The sequence below is a fragment of the Artemia franciscana genome, chromosome 16, assembly GCF_032884065.1.
Source record: "Artemia franciscana chromosome 16, ASM3288406v1, whole genome shotgun sequence".
Classification (NCBI taxonomy): Eukaryota; Metazoa; Arthropoda; class Branchiopoda; order Anostraca; family Artemiidae; genus Artemia; species Artemia franciscana.
The window spans coordinates 2,422,683-2,447,913 of record NC_088878.1 but is presented as its reverse complement, the minus strand read 5'-3'; the positions used below and the strand labels follow the sequence as shown (position 1 = coordinate 2,447,913).

General features: G+C 35.6%; 1 protein-coding gene across 1 annotated transcript in view; it reads left to right on the top strand.

Moving 5' to 3' along the window:
- The first annotated feature begins 776 nt into the window (after positions 1-776).
- The window catches only part of LOC136036897 (pseudouridine-5'-phosphatase-like), a 66,813-nt gene continuing 42,358 nt past the window's right edge, over positions 777-25,231 (top strand). Inside the window, exon 1 of the mRNA XM_065719272.1 lies at positions 777-831. Within this exon, the coding sequence (XP_065575344.1) occupies positions 792-831 (40 nt within the window). The 5' untranslated portion in view covers positions 777-791. The remainder of the gene's footprint in view (positions 832-25,231) is intronic.

Below are 25,231 nucleotides of genomic sequence, written 5' to 3'. Positions count from 1 at the left end.
GACATTAAAACTTAAATAATACTGAATAGCGGTACTACTACTAGTAGCATAAGTATTAACATATTGCCAAATCATAAGTAAAATTGACAAAAAAGAAGAAACATTGAACGCACTGTTGTTTTCGGATCCTGAATTCGTTGTTGGTGGAGACCACCACAGCAGGGTTTTTGCCTTGTCAGTTTTCCCGCTTGCTGAGGAAAACCGAATTTCGACAAGAGAAGGCCCGAAGCGATCTTGACGAACTTTGGAATTCCATTTGTGACGAAAAAAAACAACAACATGTTATTCGCGTAACCACTGCAGAATTGAATACGTCAGTTTTCTGGAAGAAAAAGTAAGGAATCCAAGGGGGAAAACACAAGGATTTTCGAGGTTTTATACTATGTGGCATGGAGGTATGATACTATGTATGATACTGTGGTATGATACTGTGGCATCGAGGTATGATACTATGTGGCATGCAGACTTTTCGGCAACTGCTGAAAGACAATTTACGCTATTTGGTAATATCAAGACCAAATTACGAAATGATCTTAAAGTGCAAACGACTAATTTTTTAATGCACGTCACTCGACTAAATTGACGTTTTAAATCGTCGCTGGATTCCTAGATTATACATTTTGAAATGCGCAAGAAATTCTCCGATTGGTAAAAGGCTACCCAAGGAAAAGAGAATTCTGCTCATACTGATGACGTACTTTTTAAAAGGAATTCTCGTTAGTAGATTAGCCTTTGTTCTGTTCTATTCTTGGCTTTTGTTAGAATTGACTACAAAATAAGGGGATTTAAAAATGAAATTTTGGACTCCAATATTGATTTTTGCTTTGTCTGGTAAGTATTTGTTTTTTTGGGAAGAGGGGGGGGGGATAAAGTCTTACAACAGTGTTGCCCCTTAAGGAAGTATGCTAGAGCAAAAACAGAGGCATTTTAGATTAATAATATTTTGCTAATTTTTGTGTTTTGTACAATTTGTTTCCACTCTTTAATGGTCTCGTGTAAATTTTAACTATCCATACAAAATAGAAGGATAGTTGATTTTACTGAAACTGTACTGAAAAAAAAGGTAATGTTCTCACTTTTATAACTGTAAGAAATCAAATATGATAAACATTTTAAAGAATCAAAATCAACATATGTGTATTAAACTGACCATGATATATATTTGTATTTTTTTTTTAGTAAAGTTCAAATTAAGTTGTAGCATTAGGAAGGCAAGGGGGTTTTGAGCCCTACTCATGTTAATTTCTGCTTGTTTTGAGTTTGACATGTTCATTTATTGTAATTTATGTTTGTTTTGGGTTTCATTTTTACTTTTTTTTGAAAAACTTATTTTGTAGAAAAATCTTTTTCAATTAACTGAACATACGGAATGAATACGCCTATTGCTGATTGCAATCTTGTTTGCCGTTAAATTAACTTGAAGAAAAGAGTCACGCATGGAAAATTCATTTTTCTTAACTGAACCCACTAATTGATGCTTTTTTATGCTCTTCTCAATTATAATAATCAAGTTTAAAGCCCTTTAACCCCTCACCTGAACTTTTTGTCTGACTCGCCGAAACTTGTTTTTTCTGAACCCCCCCCCCCTGCTCCTCGAACAACAATCCTCGACAAACCTTTGACCTATTGTGACGGATAATTGGTAGTTTTGGGAAACAGACAAATATAATTGGTTAGAAAACATACCAAACAATTGTAAATGATTTTGATGGTCTTGTTTCATTTTGCTTGAGTCCTATTCCGGAGGTTAATTCAGTATGCACTTTACAAATAGGCTGCAACAGACGCCATGGCTTGCGTATTTACCTCATTTCAGAAAATAGGGGGAAATACCCACTAAAAGTCATACGATCTTAACGAAAATCACACCATCAGATTCATCGTATCAGAGAACCTTATTGTAGAAGTTTCAAGCCCTTAGCGACAAAAATGTAGAATTTCGCATTTTTTGCCAGAAGACAAATCACGGATTTGTTTGGTTTATTTGTTTATTTGTTTATTTGTTTTTTTTTTGTTTTTGTATTTTTTCCTCAGGGGTGATCGTATCGACTCAGTGGTCCTAGAATTTCGCGAAAGGGCTCATTCTAACGGAAATTAAAAGTTCTAGTGCCCTTTTTAAGTGACCAAAAAAATTGGAGGGCGCCTAGGCCCCCTCCCACGCTCATTTTCCCCCAAAGTCACCGGATCAAAATTTTGAGATAGCGTTTTTATTCACCATAGTCAAAAAACCTAATAACTATGTCTTTAGGGACGACTTACTCCCCCGCAGTCCCCGTGGGAGGGGCTGCAAGTTACAAACTTTGACCCGTGTTTACATATAGTAATGGTTACTGGGAAGTCTACAGACGTTTTCAGGGGGATTTTTTGGTTTTGGGGGAGAGTTGAGCGGGGGTTACATGGGAGGAAATTTCCATGGAGGAACTTCTCATGGGGAAAGAGACTTTCAATGGAGGGGGCGCAGGATTTTCTAGCATTATTTAAAAAAAAAATGAAAAAATAAATATGAAAAGTTTTTTCTACTGAAAGTGAGGAGCAGCATTAATACTTAAAACGGACAGAAATTATTACGTATATGAGGGGTTTACGTCCTCATAATACCTCGCTCTTTACGCTAAATTATTTTTAGTAATTTCAACTATTTATTCTACGGCCTTTGTGATTCAGGGGTCATTCTTAAGGAATTGGGACAAAACCTAAGCTTTAGTGTAAAGAGCGAGGTATCGACGAGGGGTGAGCCCCCTCATATACGCAATAAAACATACGGATATAGAAGTTCGCTACGTAAGTTAATTCGTAAATTACGCGTATTTTTACTTATGAAAACGTTAGTAAAAAATTAAAAGTTATAGTTGCCTTTTTATGTAATCCAAAAATTGGAGGGCAACTAGGCCTCCTCTCTCACTCCTTTTTTCTCAAAATCTTCCAATTATAACTATGAAAACCCATTTAGCCCCAAAAAATTAATAAGCAAATTTCGTTTTAATTATTTATGCGCGGAGAGCCAAGATCAAAAAATGCATTAATTTAAAAATGTCCAGAAATTAAACAAAAAAAAACAAGTTTTTTAAAAATGAAAGTAAGGAGCGGCATTAAAACTTAAAACGAACAGAAATTACTCCGTATATGAAAGGGGCTTTTCGTCCTCAACGCCTCGCTCTTTACGCTAAAGTTTTATAAATTTTTAAGAAGTCGAGTTAAGAGAAAGAGTCATATGGTAATTAAACCAGACACTCAAGTTAGCATTTTCAAGTATGTCAAGTTGGAAATTTGAAAATGTCAAAAACTATTTTCCTACTTGAACTTAACAAGAATTTACTCTTATTAAATAAAAAAAAAAACAAGTTTTTTAACTGAAAGTAAGGAGCGACATTAAAACTTAAAGCAAACAGAAATTACTTCGTATATGAAAGCGGCTGATCCCTCCTCAACGCCCCGGTCTTTACGCTAAAGTTTGACGCTTTCTCTCAACTCTTTGCATGTGCATAATGTCTTTTGATTTAGCCTAACATTTCCCTCAAAGGTAAGTGGCCTTACAATTAGCCTTAGTTAAATAAAATAAAGTAAAAGGTTTTTTTTCACTGAAAGTAAGGAGCATCATTAAAACTCAAATAAGCAGAAATTATTCCATATATGAAGAGGTCGCCCCCCTCCTCAATACCTTGCTATTTGCGCTAAGGCTTTTAGTACTTTTAAAAGGTTTCCTATTCTAATTAAATGGCCCTTGTGTTTCAATGGTCGTTCTTACAAAACAAAACTTGTTTTTTTTTATTGAGTTTCTGATCATTTTCCAAATTTTGTCAATAAATCTGGCTCACCGTCAATGAAATTTTGCCTCTCCCCTCATTAGAAATTTTCTGTGGAAATATTTTCCAGTGCAAGATACCTCCTCCCGCAAAAATCCTTGGAGAAAGTTCCATCCTTAGTAAAAATCCCCCCGCCCCTGTACATCTTCTTGCAGACGATTCCTCCTGAAAAATTTTTCTTAGCATGCTTTCATTTGAAAAAGACTTAAATGTTCAATCGGTTTTTCGATTACTCCAGAAATCCCCTCTTCCGTTGAAGTTTTTTCCCGGAAATCTCAACACGCTGAAAAAAGCCCCTGGATCATTTCCCAAAAACATCTCCACATGCAAAATTGAACTGCAAAGAGAATACAAGACAATTAAAAAGAATTTTGTGTAGAAAATTATAAAATCCCTCCAGTGTAAAATTTCCCCTGGAAGAGTCACCCCCGGAAATTGGCCTCAGGCGGTTTGGTGCTGCGGTGAGTTGTTAGTAGTAGTTGTAGCATGCTTTTGTAAATTGCAAACTGTAAGCCAGTAGACTTGTAAATCCATGTTGATTCAGTAGGTAAGGGTGTTGTTATTAATGTTAACCGCAAAGCTTAAATAGACCTAGTCAAGAAGGATCATAAATGATTAAGATGAATCTTGTTTAACAGTTTACCAGGTAAATAAATGTTGAGAGACTTAAGGATTATAATTTGAAAGGAATTTGAATCTTTAAATAGATTGGAGTGGAGGAGGAGCGTGTTCAGCAGAGTTGGTCTCAGGTGGCTGAATGTTGCATCCAGTTGTTAATAGTAGCATTAGCAGCTCCATGAACACCTCTATTTAAAACCGAAGAGCTTATAATTCGATATTATTGAAGTTGGATGGAATGGTTTTAGAAAAATAGTTGTCAAAAGTAGAGAGAAATATTATCATTTAATAATTATTAATTTTAAAATATTTTTCCACAAAATAATTTTTTCAAAGAAATTTAAATAGCTCCATTAAGCTGAAAATGATTAGAAATGATGTCAAATAATTTTTCAAACTTAGAGCTACCACAAATCAATGTCAATAAGTAAATGAAGCTCAAAACAAGGAAAATTTTACATGAGCATGACTGATAAAACCCATGCCTTCTCATTACCAGAACTTTATTTGTGCTTTACTGAAAACAAAATACGTTTTAAATGTTTTCGCTTTTTTTATATTTCATAAATAATAAATTATCGAAACTTTAATGAATACATATCAGTAGCCTATATGTACATTAAACTTACGATCTACGGTCATTTCTTTTTTTTTCAGTAACGCGTAAATTATGTTCTGGTCTTAAGGAGGCAGGGGGGGGGGGTTATCGGCCTTACTCGTGTTAATTTTTGCTTGTTTTAAGTTTGACTCTGCTATTTATTGTAATTTCTGTTTGTTCCGAGTTTCATTTACTTACTGATAGTGTTTTGAAGTTTTACGCGTGAAAGATTATCTGACACTATTTCTGCTTATTTTTAGCTTAATGGAGCTCTCTTCGTTTCTTAGAGTTGGAATATTGTTTAGTCGGAACTTGTTTAGTCGGAATAGCTTCTAAAATTAATTTTTGTTCTTTTTATTGACATAATCTTTTTCATATTTAATTTTTTTATATATCTTTTCGGTTTCATACGGTTCGTGGTAACGATCTGTAGTAAGGAGCGACTTGGCTCATTAGTAACCAAAACTATAAAAAGTGGAATTTTGACACTAATAGTTACATCAAAAGAACTGTATTTTAATATTGATTTTAAATATATAAGTTTCATCAAGTTTAGTCACCCATCAAAAGTTACAAGCCTGAGAAAATTTATCTTTTTTTAGAAAATAGGGGTAAATACCCCCACAAAGTCATAGAATCTTAACGAAAATAACACTATCAGATTCAGAGTATTCCCACGCTCATTTTCTTCCCACAGTCACCAAATGAAAATTTTCAGACAGCCGTTTTGTTCAAAATAGCAAAAAAAAACAACCTAGTAACCGTGTCTTTGGAGACGACTTAATCCCCAACAGTCCGCGGGGGAAGGACTGCAAGTTACAAACTTTGACCATTATTTACATATAGTAATAGTTTTTTGGAAGTGTACAGGCGTTTTAAGGGGGATTTTTTCAAGTTGGGGTGGGAGTGGGTCGGGGGTTACGTGGGAGGGTCTTTTCATAGAGGAATTAATCAAGAGGGAAAATAACTCCCATGAAGGAGGCGCTGGATTTTCCAACTCTATTTAAAAAACAATGAGAAATTAAATAAAAAAACGTTTAAAAAGCCAAATTTTGATACTAAGAGATCCATCAAAAGAATCAGATTTTTATGCTCATTTTGAATATACAAGCTTCATAAAATTTATTCTTACCTATCAAAAGGTACGAGCCTGAGAAAAATTGGCTTATTTTGGAAAAAAAGGGGAAACACCCTAGTCAAGGCGCCAGATTCTGTATCGTGCACCCACCCATGCCGGAAGGTACAAAAATGCTGAGGACGGATCATAGGGTAGTCGACCATTCTGAAAATGAATATCGTAGGGAGCATGTTCGCCGCTGGGGCGTTTCTGAGATATAGGCCAAAAACGTCAAATTTAGCCTATAACTAAGTGTGACGATTCAGGATTTTTTTGTGAGTTATTAGGTTGAGGAATCCGGCGTAATGTTACATCAATCGACAGAAGAGATCTAGATCTACAAGAATATGATTTTTAAATTGAAAAAAAACAACATTTTTTTCTCTATTTACTGCAGTTTCAAAATAAGTGCTGTAAAATTCGACAAATATTTCAAAGAAAGGCTAAAAACTCAAAATTTCTTCAAGGTAACAAACTTTTTTTTCATATTCGAAAAGAAAGTTCATTTAATTCCGCACAATTTGAGCTATAAAAATACAAACTATTTATTTGAAATTTCTGCGATTTTTTTTTGCAGTGTCACTGAAATGATCGCTAGCCGCATCGTGAAAAGGAACATAATTTTTTTCTTCAAAGAGTAGGAATACTTCAAACTTCCTAAATGTTTAAAATTTTTGACTTTTACTTAAAAATAAAAATAGGTCTAAAAAAATGTTGACTAAAAAAAGTATTTTTTTAGAATGGACGACTATGTTTTCTGGTGTACTAAGGCGTCTGCAATTACCTTTTTGGGACCTGATTTGCCACTTATACGACTGAGCTATTTACTACTTGAAATAATTCTGCTTCACAGATGGATTCAGTCGGCGCACTGCAGTTGTCTTACTCGGTCTGCCCGTAAAATTGGGTAATAGTGACTGATTAGGGACCTGTTGTAATTAAAAGTAGAAGGTATCAAATAAAACTTTCAAAAATATTCCTCATTTTCTTCTTCCGATAATTCAGATGGGGCAAGGTCAGACTCCCTGCATGGCCTTCTCGGTCCACGGCAGGAGAATAAGCTTCAGCATCCTTTCATTTTTGAGAAGCTACAGTCTTTCCTGCATCTTCCACTTTTGCATCTGCAGTAAGCTTTCAGGCTTGATGCTCCTTTACAGCTTGAGACGACCGCATCTAATCCCCCTTCAGCCATCTTTCATCCATGTAGAAGTGGATCCAGAATGTTCAGCCAAGCCTGTACTGACGACAAGATTATCCATTTAGAAAATATGGCTCTTCGTATGCATGGCTCGAAGGTGTCGTCAGAAGGTGGCAGTCTTCTCACATCGTGTTTCTGGCACCAAATGTAAGCCCTTACACTGGCCAGTGAATTGAATCCGGCCTGTTTACCGTACATTTCAATGACCAGGGATTTTGATAGGTCGTAAACTTCTCTAAACACGTCGACTGAAAGCTTCCCTTCTGCATTCTTGATCCGCTCCGTCACAGACACTATTTTTGAGGCAAAAGTTTGAGACGCCGCGGAAAAGAAAGAAAGAAGCTTTCCCGACGCCGAAGAAAAAGTTCGTTGTGTCACACCCTGACAGACAGTGCACGAACGGTAACATAATCTGCTCCTCTTTGGACAAGTGGACTCCATCCGCCAGCTCGTGTACTGGGATAATGTAAGTCGGGAACTTCAAGAAAAGTTTGCTCAGTCCTTCAGCTTGAAGCTCTTCAAAAAAATGAACACAGGCTACGGCCATGTCTGTGTCCTTGGCATGCACAACGATGCTACAAGCGTAATTTCTAGCGTACTTGGCATGTGCTATAAGATTTTGGTCAGCCTCTTTGTGGTGGGAGCACAAGCGTTCCTTGTAGTCACAGTGTTCTGGTAAAGTTGGACTGCAGCTACGCTCGACCAGAGACCCTTTGAATCTCTCCTTGAGCCCACCTGAGAGAAAAAGGTTGTGTGCGTTCGGAAGCTGATCACCCATCTGCTCCCAGGTTTCACACAAAATTTCGATGAGCCCATTTTTAGACGCTGAGCTTGCAAGAGCGGCATCCCTTTCTTCAATTGTGCTGAGAGCGTTAATCTGGAGGTTTTTCCCTTTCCCTCGTCGGAATCTGCATGCTGATTTGAAGGAGATCGACTCTTCGGTCTCCGTGAGCTTCCCAAACAACTCGTCGTACCGATCTGCGACAATGTGGACTTCAGAAATAGCTTCCGGAAGATCATTCAGCAGCGATAGAAGCAATCTTTCCGCAAAGGATTTGATTGTTTCAAACCTGGGAGGCCGATATGACCTTATCTTGGACACTAGGTCAATGATGTGTACTGAAGCTGATGTTTTTTTTTTTTGGATTTCAAAGTCGCCGGCCAAGCTGCAAGTCCTCCTTTTTTTCTTAGCCAGTTCATTTGTTCTTGTCCTCATTTTCCAGCCAGAGGATGTCTTGGTTGATTGTTGCAGAAGATATTCAGAAATGGATGGAGGGAAAGGAAGAATCTCTTTTGTGATGATCTTTCATCCTTTTCTCCTTTTCGCTTTCTCCTTTTCTTCACCGTAGCTCAGCTGAGCAGTAATGATTCTCTTCAATGTCTCGAACTCTATGGTGAAAATGTCTCAAACTCTATCTTGCGAAAGTTATAATCGCGTCGTCGTCGACTGATTGTCTTCGTGATGTTTCAATGTATCATACTGTATGAGACATCTTGTATACTGAGGATGGTCAGCCACCGCCAGGTATGGCAACATCCGAGCAGTTGCTGTCAAGTGAGACACACTTGTCCCAGTCATAGTCTCGTTCAAATTGAATGAATTAAATCGCTATTTCAAGTATTTCCAAGAACATCCACCAGAAAACAAACGCGGGCGACGCATTTCGCAGGGTGTCGAAGATGTTCATTATGGGAGCCAAAGTGATTAAGGTATCGTTTGCCTCCCGAAGTGCAGTGCGTGCGTTAGCACCGTTCGTCAATGAAGTCCTGAATAACTCAATGGCACTACCCAGCTGGTCCAGACGAGATAAGTCTTCTTGTGCTTCAGAGTAATACTCTTCCAAGGACTCCCAGTAGAGGGCAGGCAAGACCTCGTACAGTATGCAGTAGGCATTGATAGCTTGGTAGTAGCCTTTCCCTTGAAATACCTTTTCGCAAGTACAGGAAGCAGCAGCTTTGCCTGCACTATAATCTCTTTGAGTCCGGAGCTTTCCATCATCTTACCAACTGCCTTGAGATAGTTGAGCAGGAGGTGGAAGCCTCCCATCCGTAGGATTACGTTTTTGAAGTCATCCGGGTATTTAATTTTCACTTCCTATGCTAGCTGATAAATGAAAAGATCTTGCATGACCACTGTATCATCACATCCGACAGCTTTACTCATCACCATGAACGTTCGCAGTGATTTTTCGACTGTTGCATGGTAGTTTGGTGCTTCATGAAGGAAAGGCAAGTAAAACACGTTGCTTTTAGGAACATTTTCCTTCGAGACTTTAGTGCAAATCGTTCGATAGCTTGGTAACGACGGGGTACCTTCTTCTGTGGCCACAAGCTATGTTGGGCATTCTCTAACCAGCATTATCGCCTTGTCCAAGTGTCTAATTTCCTTTGGAGTCTCGAGAAGTAAGTTACCAGGAAGGAGTTCTTTCTCAATCATCGTTTTCCTTAAGATATTCGATCCCTGACACTTGATTTCAAGCTTTTATTTTGGTAGACATTCAACTGACCTGTTTCTCTGGTGCTTAGATGACACGGCGACTTTTGATTGGGTGTCCTGTGAGAGCTCCAAGGTCTGCACCATTGCCATACTAGAAATATGAGTCGATGTGCCATCGAGGGAGGACCATAGAAAGTCAAGGTTACCATGTATAAATTGGATCAACGAATCATCATCTTTTATTATGCCAGGAGGAACATAGACGCTTTCTACTGTGGTGTGAGTCCTCATTTCGTCTACCGCTGTTGCTAGGAGTCGTTGAATAGTATCATACGATACCCCATATACTTTCACTCCTTTCGAGGTTTTACACTCCTTTTACCAGCCAACTTTACAACACCAAAAGTGCTTTTAAAAATTCTATTTCTTTCATATTTTTCTGATCTTCCAAATTTGTGTCATATTATTCATTATCGTCCATCAGCAAATCAGTATTTGCGTCAGGATCAAACAGTTCGTGGTAACGAACTGTAGTAAGGAGCGATCCGGCTTAATAGTAACCAAAACTCTAAAAAATTGAATTTTGATATCAATAGCTACATCAAAAGAATCGCATTTTAATGCTGATTTTAAATATATAAGTTTCATCAAGTTTAGTCTTAGCCATCAAAAGTTACGAGCCTGAGAAAATTTGCCTTATTTAGGAAAATAGGGGGAAACACCCCCTAAAAGTCGTAGGATCTTAACGAAAATGACACCATCAGATTCAGCGTATCAGAGAACCCTACTATAGAAGTTTCAAGCTCCTATCTACAAAAATGTGGAATTTTGCATTTTTTGCCAGAAGACAAATCACGGGTGCGTGTTTATTTGTTTGTTTTTTTTTTTTTTTTTTTTTTTTTTTTTTTTTCCAGGGGTCATCGTATCGACCAAGTGGTCCTAGAATGTCGCAAGAGGGCTCATTCTAACGAAAATGAAAAGTTCTAGTGCCCTTTTTAAGTGACCAAAAAAATTGGAGGGCATCTAGGCCCCCTCCCACGCTCATTTTTTTCCCAAAGTCAACGGATCAAAATTTTGAGTTAGCCATTTTATTTAGCATAGTCGAAAATCATAATAACTATGTTTTTGGGGATGACTTACTCCCCCACAGTCCCTGGGGGAGGGGTTGCAAGTTACAAACTTCAACCAGTGTTTACATATAATAATGGTTATTGGGAAGTGTACAGACGTTTTCAGGGGGGATTTTTTTGGTTTTGGGGGTAGGGTTGAGGGAGGGGGCTATGTGGGAGGATATTTCCTTGGAGAAATATGCCATGGGGGGAAAAATTCAATGAAAAGGGCGCAGGACGAATCTGGTCACGTTAGAAAAAAACGTCAAATTAAGAGTTTAATATACAATGCTGGGTGTTCGGAGCCTCTCTATTATGGAGTATAATTCGAAAATAACACAACTATACGAGCGATAAAACATATATACCACAACCATAACTCAACTAACGAAAGAACTGCTAAGAGATAACACAACTATAAAGCGAAAACAGGTGAAAACTAACGGGAAAATAAACGAACTAAGAGGTGGAAGGGGCCCAGAGAAAAAATATAATCCTTTTTCAATTTTGAGCCTAACTTCCGCAAAGGAGTAATAATGTCAGAAGCCCCGAAATACCGAATTATTTTCTTTTCAAACAGTTCGTGGTAAGGAACTGTAGTAAGGGGCGACCCGGCTCAATAGTAAACGGAACTCCAAAAAACGGAATTTAGATGCTAAAAGATACATCAAAAGAATTGAATTTTTACGCTGATTCTAAATATATAAGTTTACCCTACTATAGAAGTTTCAAGCTCCTATCTACAAATACCGAATTATTTTCTTTTCAAACAGTTCGTGGTAAGGAACTGTAGTAAGGGGCGACCCGGCTCAATAGTAAACGGAACTCCAAAAAACGGAATTTTGATGCTAAAAGATACATCAAAAGAATTGAATTTTTACGCTGATTCTAAATATATAACTTAACCCTACTATAGAAGTTTCAAGCTCCTATCTACAAGCCTGAGAAAATTTGCCCTATTTTGGAAAAAAGGGGGAAAATCCCCTAAAAGTCATAGAATCTTAACGAAAATCACACTATCGCATTTGGTATATCAGAGGACTCTATAGCAAAAATTTCAAGCTCCTATCATAAGAATGTGGAATTTTGTATTTTTTGCCAGAAGACAAATCACGGGTGCGTGTTTAGGCTATTTGTTTGTTTGTTTTTTTTTTGTTTTTTTTTCCCAGGGGTCACCTTATCGACCAAGTGGTCCTTGAATGTCGCGAGAGGGCTCATTCTAACGGAAATGAAAAGTTCTAGTGCCCTTTTTAAGTGACCAAAAAAATTGGAGGGCAAATAGGCCCCCTCCCATGCTCATTTTTTCCAAAAGTCAACAGATTAAAGTTTTAAGATAGCCATTTTGTTCAACATAGTCGAAAACCATAATAACTATGTCTTTGGGAATGACTTACTCCTCCACGATCCCTGAGGGAGGGGCTGCAAGTTACAAACTTTGACCAGTGTTTACATATAGTAATGGTTATTGGGAAGTGTACAGACGTTTTCATGGGGATTTTTTGGTTTGGGGGGTGGGGTTGATGGGAGAGGGCTTTGTGGGAGGATCTTTCCTTTGAGGAATATGTCATGGGGGAAGAAAAATTCAATGAAAAGGGCGCAGGATTTTCTAGCATTACTATAAAAAAAACAATGAAAAAATAAACATGAAAACGTTTTTTCAAATGAAAGTAAGGAATAGCATTGAAATTTAAAACGAACAGAGATTATTACGCATATGAGGGGTTCTAAAAATACTTTAACGTAAAGAGCGAGTTATTTAGGAGGAGATAAATACCTCGCTCTTTATGCTAAAATATTTTTAGTGATTTCAACTATTTATTCTACGGCCTTTTTGATTCAGGGGTCATTCTTAAAGAATTGGGACAAAACTTACGATTTAGTGTAAAGAGCGAGGTATTAACGAGGGTACAAACCCCCTCGTACACATAATAAAAATATAAGAATATAAAAGTTTGTTACGTAAGTTAATTCTTAAGGTACGTATATTTTTTACTAATAAAAACGTTCGTTGAATATTAAAAGTTCTAGTAGCCTTTTTAAGTAACCGAAAAATTGGAGGGCAGCTAGGCCTCCTTCCCCACCCCTTATTTCTCAAAATCGTCTGATCAAAACTAAGAGAAAGCCATTTAGCCAAAAAAAATTAATATACTAATTTCATTTCAATAATTTATGTGCGGAGAGCCAAAATCAAACATGCATTAATTCAAAAACGTTCAGAAATTAAATAAAAAAAAACTAGTTTTTTGTACTGAAAGTAAGGAGCGACATTAAAACTTAAAACGAACAGAAATTACTCCGTATATGAAATGGGTTGTCCCCTCCGCAGTCCCTCGCTCTTTACGCTAAAGTTTTTAATTGTTTTAAAAAGTAGAATTGTGGCAAAGAGTCAAAATTTAGCGTAAAGAGCGAGGGACTGCGGAGGGGACAACCCATTTCATATACGGAGTAATTTCTGTTCGTTTTAAGTTTTAATGTCGCTCCTTACTTTCAGTACAAAAAACTAGTTTTTTTTTATTTAATCATATGTTGAATCAACCTGAAGTAACTGTTGTTTTTTTTATCTTGGCCTACCTGACTCACTTTTCTTTTTCGTCTTCTGCTTATCGATTTCTTCTACTTAGCTTATCAATCAACTTCAGGCTAGGTAGCAGGTTACTAAACAAAATTCCTATTATCGGGTACACTTGCTAAAAAAGTTATATACCAGATACAATAATTTAAACTTTTTTTCTTAGCTCAATGTGTTTGGAATTAAAAGGGCTTTCTTTTTTAATATAAAGAAAAAATACTTTATCTGGAAAAAATTTCAGTTTTTAACTTTTCTGTTAGAAATTTGTTGACAAAAATCTTACTTTTTTTAGACTGCCGTAAAAAGTGTACTATTTTTTTTTTTTTTTTTTTTTTTTTTTTTTTTTTTTTTTAAACAAAAATCATATTCGTGTAGGCCCAAGTCTCTTCTTTCTGTTGATGTAAGAGTACGCTGGATTTGACCAATCTTATCTGTAAAAAAAATTTTAGAATCGTCGAACCCCATTATAGGCCAAACTTGGTGTTTTTGGCCTATATCTCGGATTGGCCCCAACGGCGAAAATGCGCCCTACGATATTCGTTTTCAGCATGGTCGACTACCTTGGGATCCACCCTTAACTCTTTTGTACCTTCCGGCATGGGTACTAGTCGAAATAAGCGAGATACAGAATTTGGCGCTCTGACTACCCCTAAATGTCATAGTATCTTAACGAAAATCACACCATCACATTTTACGTATCAGAGAGCCTTACTGTAGAAGTTTCAGGCTTCTATCTACAAAAATGTGGAATTTCGATTTTTTTTTGCCAGAAGACCAATCACGGGTGCGTGTTTATTTGTTTTTTTTTTCTTTTCCCCAAGGATGATCGTATCGACCCTCTGGTCCTAGAATGTCGCAAAAAGCTCATTATAACGGAAACTAAAAGTTCTAATGCCCTTTATAAGTGGCCAAAAATATTAGAGGGCATCTAGGCCCCCTCTCACGCTCATTTTTTCTCATAGTAAATGAATCAAAATTTTGAGATAGCCATTTTTTTCGGCATAGTCAGAAAACCTAATAACTATGTCTTTAGGGGCAAATTACTCCCCACAGTTCCTTGAGGAAGGGCTGCAAGTTACAAACTTTCACCATTGTTTACTTATAATAGTTATTGGGAAGTGCACATAAATTTTCAGGGGGATTTTTTCTGGTTGGGTAAGGGGATTTGAGGGGAGGGGGTTACATGAGATGATCTTTTCAAGGAGAATTGATCATGGGGAAAAAATTTCCATGAAGGTGGCGCAGGATTTTCTAGCATTCTTGAAAAAAAAAATGAAAAAATAAACTTGAAAAAGTTTTTTCAACTGGATGTAAGGAGCAGCATTAAAACTTAGAACGAACAGAAATGATTACGCATACGAGAATTTCATCTCCTCCTTAATACCTCGCTCTTTACGCTAAAGTGTTTTTGTAATTTCAACTATTTATTCTACGACCTTTGTGATTCAGGGGTCAATCTTAAAGAGTTGGAATAAAATTTAAGCTTTAGTGTAAAGAGCATGGTATTGACGAGGGGGTGAACCCTCTCATATACGTAATAACAATATATAAAAATATAGAAGCTCGTTACGTAAGTTAATTTATAAGTTACGTTTATTTATTACTAACAAGAACGTTCGTAAGAAAATTCAAAGTTCTAACTACCTGTTTAAGTAACCATAAAATTGGAGGGCAACTAGGCCTCCACCCCCACCCCTTTTTTCTCAAAATTGTCCTATCAAAACTATGAGAAAACTATTTAGCCAAAACAAAATTAATTTCTAAATTTAGTTTTAATTATCGATGTGCGGAATGCCAAAATTAAAATATGCATCAATTCAAATACGTTCAGAAATTAAATAGAAAAACAGGTTTTTCAAGTGAAAGCAAGGAGCGACATTAAAACTTAAAACGAACAGAAATTACTCCGTATATGAAAGAAGCTGTTCCTTCCTCAACGCCCCGCTCTTTACGGTAAAGTTTTTTTATTGTTTTAAGAAGTAGAGTTGTGAGAAAAAGTCAAACTTTAGCGTAAAGTGCAGGGCGTTGAGAAGGGAACAGTCCTTTTCATATATGGAGTAATTATTTTTCTTTTAAGTTGTAATATGGCTCCTTACTTTCAGTTGAAAAACTTTTTTTTTATTTAATCAAACAGTTCGTGGTAACGAACTGTAGTAAGGAGCGACCCGGCTCAATAGTAACCAAAACTCTAAAAAAAATGGAATTTTGATAGCAATTGCTACATCAAAAGAATCGCATTTTAATGCTGATTTTAAACATATAAGTTTCATCAAGTTTAGTCTTACCCATCAAAAGTTACGAGCCTGAGAAAATTTGCGCTATTTTAGAAAATAAGAGGAAACACCCCCTAAAAGTCATAGAATCTTAACGAAAATCACACCATCAGATTCAGCGTATCAGAGAACCCTATTGTTTCAAGTTTCAAGTTCAAAAATGTGGAATATTGTATTTTTTGCCAGAAGGCAGATCACGGATGCGTGTTTTTTTTTCCCAGGGGTGATCGTATCAACCCAGTTGTCCTAGAATGCTGCGAGAGGGCTCATTCTAACGGAAATGAAAATTCTAGTGCCCTTTTTAAGTGACCAGAAAAATTGGAGGGCACCTAGGCCCCCTCCCACGCTAATTATTTTCCCAAAGTCAACGGATCAAAATTCTGAGATAGCCATTTTATTCAACGTAGTCGAAAAACCTTATAACTATGTCTTTGGGGACGACTTACTCCCCCACAGTCCCCGTGGGAGGGGCTACAAGTTACTAACTTTGACCAGTGCTTACATATAGCAATGGTTATTGGGAAGTGTACAGGCGTTTTCAGGAGGATTTGTTGGCTGGGGGACGGGTTGAGAAGAGGAGGATATGCTGGGGCAACTTTCCATCGAGGAATTTGTCATGGGGGAAGAAAATTTGCATGAAGGGCACGCAGGATTTACTAGCATTACTTAAAAAAAATGAAAAAATAAATATGAAAAAGTTTTTTCAGCTTTAAGTAAGGAGCAGTATTAAAACTTAAAACGAACAGAAATTATTACCCATATGAGGGGCTCACCTCCTCCTAATACCTCAATCTTTACGCTAAAGTATTTTCTTAGTAATTTCAACTATTTACTCTACGGCTTTTGTGATTCAGGGGTCATTCTTAATGAATTGGGACAAAATTTAAGCTTATTGTAAAGAGCGAGGTACTGACGAGGGGGCAAACCCCCTCATATATGTAATAAAAACATGAGAATACAAAAGTTCTTTACGTAAGCTAATTTATAAGTTACGTATATCTTTTACTAATAAAAAGATTCGTAAAAAATTAAAAGTTCTAGTTGCCTTTTTAATTAACCGAAAATCTGAGGGCAACTAGGCTTCCTCCCCCGCTCTTTTTTCTTAAAATCATTCGATCAAAATTATGAGAAAGCCATTTAGCCAAAACAAAAAATATGCAAATTTCGTTTTAATTATTCCTCTGCAGAGAGCCAAAATCAAAACATGCATTGATTCAAAAACGTTCAGAAATTAAATAAAAAATACAAGTTTTTTTAACTGAAAGTAACAAACCTAAAACGAACAGAAATTACTTCGTATACAAAAGGGGCTGCTTCCTCATCAACACCCCGCTCTTTACGCTAAAGTTTCTTACTGTTTTAAAATGAAGAGTTGAGAGAAAGAATCAAATTGTTCTCACTTTTATAACTGTAAGAAATCAAAATATGATAAACGTTTTAAGGAATCAAAATCAACATATGTGTATTAAACTGACCATGATATACATTTGTATTTTCTTTAGTAAAGTTCAAATTAAGTTCTAGCATTAGGAAGGTATAGGGGGTTTTGAGCCCTACTCATGTTAATTTCTGCTCGTTTTGAATTTGACATGGTCATTTATTGTAATTTATGTTTGTTTTGGGTTTCATTTTTACTTTTTTTAAAAAACTTATTTTGTGGAAAAAGCTTTTTTAATTAATTGAACATACGGAATAAATACGCCTATTACTGATTGCAATCTTGTTTGCCGTTAAATTAACTTGAAGAAAAGAGTCACGCATGGAAAATTCATTTTTCTTAACTGAACCCACTACTTGATACTTTTTTATGCTCTTCTCAATTATAATAATCAAGCTTAAAGCCCTTTAACCCCTCACCTGAATTTTTTGTCTGACTCGCCAAAACTTAAGTTTTCTCAACCCCCCCCCCCCCTCTCCGTGCTCCTCGAACAACAATCCTCTACAAACCTTTGACCTATTGTGACGGATAATTTGTAGTTTTTGGAAACAGACAAACATAAATGGTTAGAAAACATATCAAACAATTGTAAATGATTTTGATGGTCTTGTTTCATTTTGCTTGAGTCCTATTCAGGAGATTAATTCAGTATGCACTTTACAAATAGGCTGTAACAGACGCCATGGCTTGCGTTTTGTATTGTATTACGTGATTATATTTTATTTAAGTATGATTATATTTTATTTTATTATAATTTTTTTTTTTTTTTTTGTATTAGAAATTTATAAAAGGCAAACTTTGGCGTAAACAACAAGGTATTAAAGATGGTCAGCCCCCTTCATATACGTAATAATTTTGATCATTTCTAGTTTAAAGTTCGCCGCTTATTTTCAGTTGAAAAAACTTATTTTTTTATTTAATATATGATCGTTTTTTAAATTACGCCGGAAAATTTACCTTCCCCTGTATGAAAAATTCCCGTCAACCAAAAAAATTTCTACTTGGAAAAATCTTCTCATGTAACTCCTTCCTTAAAAAAAACAAGTTTTTTAACTGAAAGTAAGGAGAAAAATTAAAACTTGAAATGGACAGAGATTTTTACACCTATAAAAAAGGCTCTCCCCTCCTCAATGCCCCACTCTTTTTGCTAAAGTTTTTTATTGTTTTAAAAAGTAGAGTTGCGAGTATACTGCAACTAATATACTGCTACTAAAATAGTATACTACGATAACAAATAACTAATAGTATGACTATAATAACTACCAGTATAACTAAGTAGTGCTCCTAGAAAGGTTAGAGTAATCACTTAAAAAACATGGATTGAAAGAAGGCCAATAATTAAGTTTATTATTTTATCGAGCCGGTACACATGGGTCTCTGAATTCTCAGTTTAAACCAGCGGAATGACATCAATTTTTTTTCTAACATTGACTTATAAAGTGTAGAAAAAAAAATTCAGGGAATTTGAGTTAACCCTGGAAACAGAACACACCTACAATATTACTTAAGAATTTCTCAACTTTTTAGTTTCAAACAGTCACAAATATGGTTATGTTTCAAACCGTTCGTGGTAACGATATTTATGCTGATTTAAATATGTAAGTTTCAACAAATTTTGTCTTACCCACCAAAAGTTTCGAGCCTGAGAAAATTTGCCTCATTTTCCAAAAAAGGGGAAACACTACCAAAGAGTCAGTGAATTTTAATGTAAATTAAATAAAACAAACATGTTTTTTTAACTGCAAGTAATTTTGTAACGTATGTTGATTTTTGAGGTACGTATGTTTATTACTAACAAAAATGTTCGTACAAAAAATAAAAAAATCTAGTTGCATTTTTAAATAACAAAAAATTATTCGAATATGAAAGAGGTTGTCCCCTCCGCCACGCCCTGCTCTTTACGCTAAAGTTTGACTTTGTCACAACTCCACTTTTCAAAACAATAAAAAACTTTAGTCTAAAGAGCGAGGCGTTGTGGAGGGGACAATCCCTTTCATATTCGAATAAGTTCTGCTGGTTTTATATTTTAATATCGCTCCTTACTTGCAGTGTAAAAAAAACTTGTTGTTTCATTTAATTTTTTAACGTTTTGGAATTAATGCATGTTTAGATTCTGGCTCACCGCACATGAATAATTAAAATGAAATTTATATACTATTTTTTTTTTTTTTTTGCTTAATGGGTTTCTCATAGTTTTGATTTGATGATTTTGATAAGAAAATGGGGGTGGGTGAGGAAGCCTAGTTGCCCTCCGATTTTTGGTTCCTTAAAAATGCAATTAGATTTTTTTAATTTTTGTGCGGATGTTTTTGTTAGTAATAAACATACGTACCTCAAAAATCAACTTACACAACTAACTTCCATATTTGTGTGTTTTTATTACTCATATGAGGGGGTTTGTTCACTCGTATATACCTTGCTCTTTACAGTAAAGCTTGAATTTTATTCAAAATCTTTAAGAATGACCCCTGAATCACAAAGGCCGTAGAATAAATAGCTGATATTACTAAAACATACCTTAGCGAAAAGAACAAGGTATTGAGGAGGAGAGAAACCCTGTTAAATACGTAATATCTTATTTTCGTTTTAAGTTTTGATGCTACTCATTACTTCCAGGTGAATTTTTTTTATTTATTTATTTTCACTTTTTTTGTGATAATGCTAAAAAATCCTGCATCCCCTTCAAGGATATTTTCTTCCCTCATGATAAACTCCTCAGTGGAGAGATCCTCCCACGTAACCGCCCCCCCCCCAACCCACTTCCACACCAACGTTACAAAGTTCCCCTGAAAACGTCTGTACACTTCATAATAACCATTACTACATGTAAACAATGATCAAAGTTTGTAACTTGCAGCCCCTCCCCTGGGTACTGTGGGGGATTAAGTCGTCCCTAAAGACATAGAAATTAGTTTTTCGACTAAGTTGAACAGAATGGCTATCTCATAACTTAGATCCAGTGACTTTGAGAAAAAATGTACGTAGGACGGGGTCTAAGTGCCCTTCAATATTTTTGATCACTTAAAAAGGGCGCTAGAACTTTAAGTTTCCGTTAGAATGAGCCCTCTCGCGATATTCTTGGACTCGATACAATCACTCCTGGGGAAAAAAAAATCACGCATCCGTGATCTGTCTTCTGGCGAAAAATACAGAATTCCACATCTTTGTAGATAGGAGCTTTAAACTTTAATAGAAGGGTTCTCTGATGCGCTGAATATTATGGTGTGATTTTCGTTAAGATTTTATGACTTTTAGGGCGCGGTTTCTCCTATTTTCTAAAATAAGGCAAATTTTCTCAGGCTCGTAACTTTTGATGGGTAACACTAAACTTGATGAAATTTATGTATTTAAATTCAGCATTAAAATGTGATTCTTTTGAGGTTGCTATTGGTATCAAAATTCCATTTTTTAGAGTCTCGGTTACTATTGAGCCGTGTCGCTCCTTACTACAGTTCGTTACCAAGAACTGTTTGATCAAACTGTCAGATTCAGTGTATTCAGTGTTTCATACTGTAAAGATTTCAAGCTTCCATCTGCTAAAATGTAAAATTTTGTGTTTTTGCCAGAAGAAAGATCACGGATGCGTGTTTTGTGTGTTTTTGCTTTTTTTTTGTTCTTTTTCCTTTTCCCAGGGGTGATCACATCGACCCAGTGGTCCTAGAATGTCTTGAGAGGGCCCATCCGAAAGAAAATCAAAAATTATAGTGCCCTTTTTATGTGTCGAAAAAATAGTAGGGCAAATAGCCCCTCTCCCATGCTCAATTTATCTGGTGTTACGCAGGAGGGTCCTTCCATGAAAAAATTTTTCATGGGGGTGATAATTTCCATGAAAAAGGTGCTTGATTTGCCATCATTATTTAAAAAAAAACAATAAATTAAAAAAAAAAAATCAACAGAAAGTAAGGAGCAAGATTTAAAGTAAAATAAAAAGAGATTATTACGTATATTAGGGGTTTTGCCCCTATTCAATGCCCTTCTCTTTGCGCTAAAGTATTTTTAGTAATTTTAAAAAAGCCATTCATTCCAATTAAACGACCTTTGTGATTCAGGGTTCATTCTTAAGGAATTGGACAGAAATTCGAACTTTAGCGTAAAGAGCAAGGTATTGAAGAGGGGGCGATTCCCCTCTTAACGTAATAAAAATATACGAATATAGAAGTTGGTTGCATAAGTTAATACGTAAGTTACGTATATTTATTACTAATGAAAACGCTCGTAAATAAAACTAAAAGTTCAAGTGGCCTTCATAGATAACCAAACAAATTGAAGGGTAACTAGGCCTCCTCTTCCTTTTTTATTTTCGTGTTATAACAGCCTTAGCAATTCTGGTTAAAACGGGTCCTATAATTAATTATTTAAGAAAAATAAATTTCTTAAAAGTGAGTGAGTCACCATAAATAAGATTCTCATTGTTTGGAATGAGCATTTGAGTTTCATATCCTGTCAAACGAGAAACAAAATTCCATAACAGCAGCTGTTGGGTGATGTCATATGGTAATTAAATCAGACACTCAAGTTAGCATTTTCGCATTTTCAAGTATCACAAGTTGGAAATTTGAAAATGTCAAAAACTATTTCTTACTTGAACTTTCATATACGAAGTAATTTCTGTTCGCTTTAAGTTTTAATGTCGCTCCTTACTTTCAGTTAAAAAACTTGTTTTTTTTTATTTAATAAGAGTAAATTCTTGTTAAGTTCAAGTAAGAAATAGTTTTTGACATTTTCAAATTTCCAACTTGTGATACTTGAAAATGCGAAAATGCTAACTTGAGTGTCTGGTTTAATTACCATATGACATCACCCAACAGCTGCTGTTATGGAAATAAACGAGCTAAGAGGTGGAAGGGGCCCAGAGAAAAAATATAATCCTTTTCCAATTTTGAGCCTAACTTCCGCAAAGGAGAAATAATGTCAGAAGCCCCGAAATACCGAATTATTTTCTTTCAAACAGTTCGTGGTAACGAACTGTAGTAAGGAGCGACCCGGCTCAATAGTAAACGAAACTCTAAAAAACGGAATTTTGATGCTAATTAAATATACATCAAAAGAATCGGATATTCATGCTGATTTTAAATATATAAGTTTCATCAAATTTAGTCTTTGTCATCAAAAGTTACGAGCCTGAGAAAATTTGCCTTATTTTGGAAAATAGGGGGAAACACCCCCTAAAAGTCATAGAATCTTAACGAAAATCACACCATCGCATTCAGTGTATCAGAGAACCCTCAAGCAAAAATTTCAAGCGCCTATCTACAAAAATGCAGAATTTTGTATTTTTTGCCAGAAGACAAATCACGGGTGCGTGTTTATTTGTTTGTTTGTTTGTTTTTTGTTTTTTTTTCTTTTTCCCAGGGTTGATCGTATCGACCCAGTGGTCCTGGATCATTCTTAAAGAATTGCGACAAAACTTACGATTTAGTGTAAAGAGTGAGGTATTAACGAAGGTAAAAACCCCCTCATATACATAACAAAAATTTAAGAATATAAAAGTTTGTTACGTAAGTTAATTCTTAAGTTACGGATATTTTTTACTAATAAAAACATTCGTTAAAAATTAAAATTTATAGTTGACTTTTTATGTAACCGAAAAATTGCAGGGCAACTAGGCCTCCTTCCCCACCCCTTATTTCTCAAAATCGTCTGATCAAAACTAAGAGAAAGCCATTTAGCCAAAAAAGGAATTAATATGCAAATTCCATTTTAATAATTTATGTGTGGAGAGCCAAAATTAAACATGCATTAATTCAAAAACGTTCAGAAATTAAATATTAAAAACTAGTTTTTTAACTGAAAGTAAGGAGCGACATTAAAACTTAAAACGAACAGAAATTACTCCGTATATGAAATGGGTTTTCTCCTCCGCAATCCCTTGCTCTTTACACGAAAGTTTTTAATTGTTTTAAAAACCAGAATTGTGGCAAAGAGTCAAACTTTAGCGTAAAGAGCAAGGGATTGCGGAGGAGAAAACCCATTTCATATACGGAGTAATTTCTGTTCGTTTTAAGTTTTAATGTCGCTCCTTACTTTCAGTTAAAAAACTAGTTTTTTTGTATTTAATTTTCCAACAGGGTTGATCGTATCGACCCAGTGGGTCTAGAATGTTGCAAGAGAGCTCAATTGAACGAAAATTGATAGTTCTAGTGCCCTTTTCAAGTGACCTCAAAATTGGAGGGTAACTGGGCCCCCTCCCACGTTCTTTTTTCTCAAAGTCACCGGATCAAAATTTTGAGATAGCCATTTTGTTCAACATAGTCGAAAAAGTTAATACCAATATCTGTGAGGATGACTAAATCCCCCACAGTCCCCGGGGGAAGGGCTGCAAGCTATAAAATTTGTTTATTGTTTACAAGTAATATTGGTTATTTGGAAGTATTAAATATAAAAAAAATAACTGCAAGTAAGGAGCGACATTAAAACTTAAAAGGAACAGAAATTATTCCGTATATGAAAGGGTTTGTCCTCTCCTCAACACCTCGCTCTTTACGCTAAAGTTTGACTTTTTGTCTCAACTCTCCTTTTTGAACAATAAAAAACTTTAGCCTAAAAAGCAAGGCGTTGAGGAGGGAACAACCACTTTAATATACAGAATAATTTCAGTTTGTTTTAAGTTTTAATGTCCCTCCTTACTTGCAGTTTAAAAAAAACTGTTTTTATTTCCTCTTTCAAAGATTGCTTGTGTAAATACTACTTTTGAAGACATGTCGGGTCAGAGACCAAGATCCCTTTTCGAAGCATAGGAAAATTAACATTGCAATGAATTAAGCGACTTTCACCTCAAAATGACGCATTGGAATTTACTATTCTACCAACAACTGCAGACCTAGAACAATTTTGAGCTGTTTTACTTTGTCTTGGACCCTATATGGACCTATTCTGGTCCACCACTTCCACGAAGGTTAAATCTTACTAGTCCACTTTTTCCCATGCTCAATCCTAATTGTAACTTTTATCATCAAAACCATTCTGCAGTCAGATTTTGTGCATAAAACTTTATTTTTTTACAAAATAAATTTCATCCTCGTTATTAGTTAACACACAACTAAAATAAAATAATCTACTAAGCATAAAACTACCACAGATCAGCATCAATAAATAAATGAAACCCAAAAACGAACAAAAATTACAATGAATAACTGAGTCAAACTCAAAATGAGCTGAATTTAACATAAGTAGGGCTCAGTAAACCCAATGAATTCCCAAAGCCAGAACATAATTTGCATTTTAAAGCAAAAAATGAAATGAATGTGCACTGTCAGCAAATAATGTTTGATTTATTAAAGTTATAAAAGTGAAAACACTTAATTTTTTAAACACTTAAATTTTTTCATCGAGTTTCGGTGGTAGTAGAAGTAGTTGTAGTGTTAGTATTTTATTGTTAGTAGTAGTAGCAGTAGCAGCAGCAGTATTAATAGCGGTAGGACATGTGCATATTGCTGTTTGGTCAGTTTAACATCGCTTTCATGATTCCCAAGAAGTTTTCCCTTGACAAGTTAAGCCGTTCCAAAAATATTGTTGATGTGCACTTTTTATACCCTTTTGACACGCTTTTCAGCTTAATACTCTAAGCCTTACAAGTTGATGCAATTGAATTAGTTGTTGGATTATTTTAGTAGGATTAGTAGCAAAAGTAAAAGTAGCCGTAGCATAAGTATTAGGCTGATATGCATGCATTACCGTTTTATCACACATCTTGCCCTTTAAGTATTCTCCAAAAGTTTCAACTTAAAATCCAAATCAGTTCTTGAGATATGCCCTTTTGACAATTTGCATGCACATTGTACATAGTGTGTATGAAAATAATTGCAATCCTTTTGACAATCTGCATGCTGTTAGTGTGATTTGAATTAGTTCAAATTCCCCCTCAATATTCTGTTAACTTTTCACTTTCATATATGTAGCATCATAGTAGTAGTAGTAGCAATAGGAATAATAGTAGCAGTAATAGTGTATAAATGTTACGTCCCCTGAGAGCGGTTTTGTCGTAACTAAGGTTTTCAAAATTTAAGTAGGGCCTAAAGCACATTGATTTGTTTTCCCCACTAGGCCTGGTGAGAAAGTTGAAAGTTGAAGC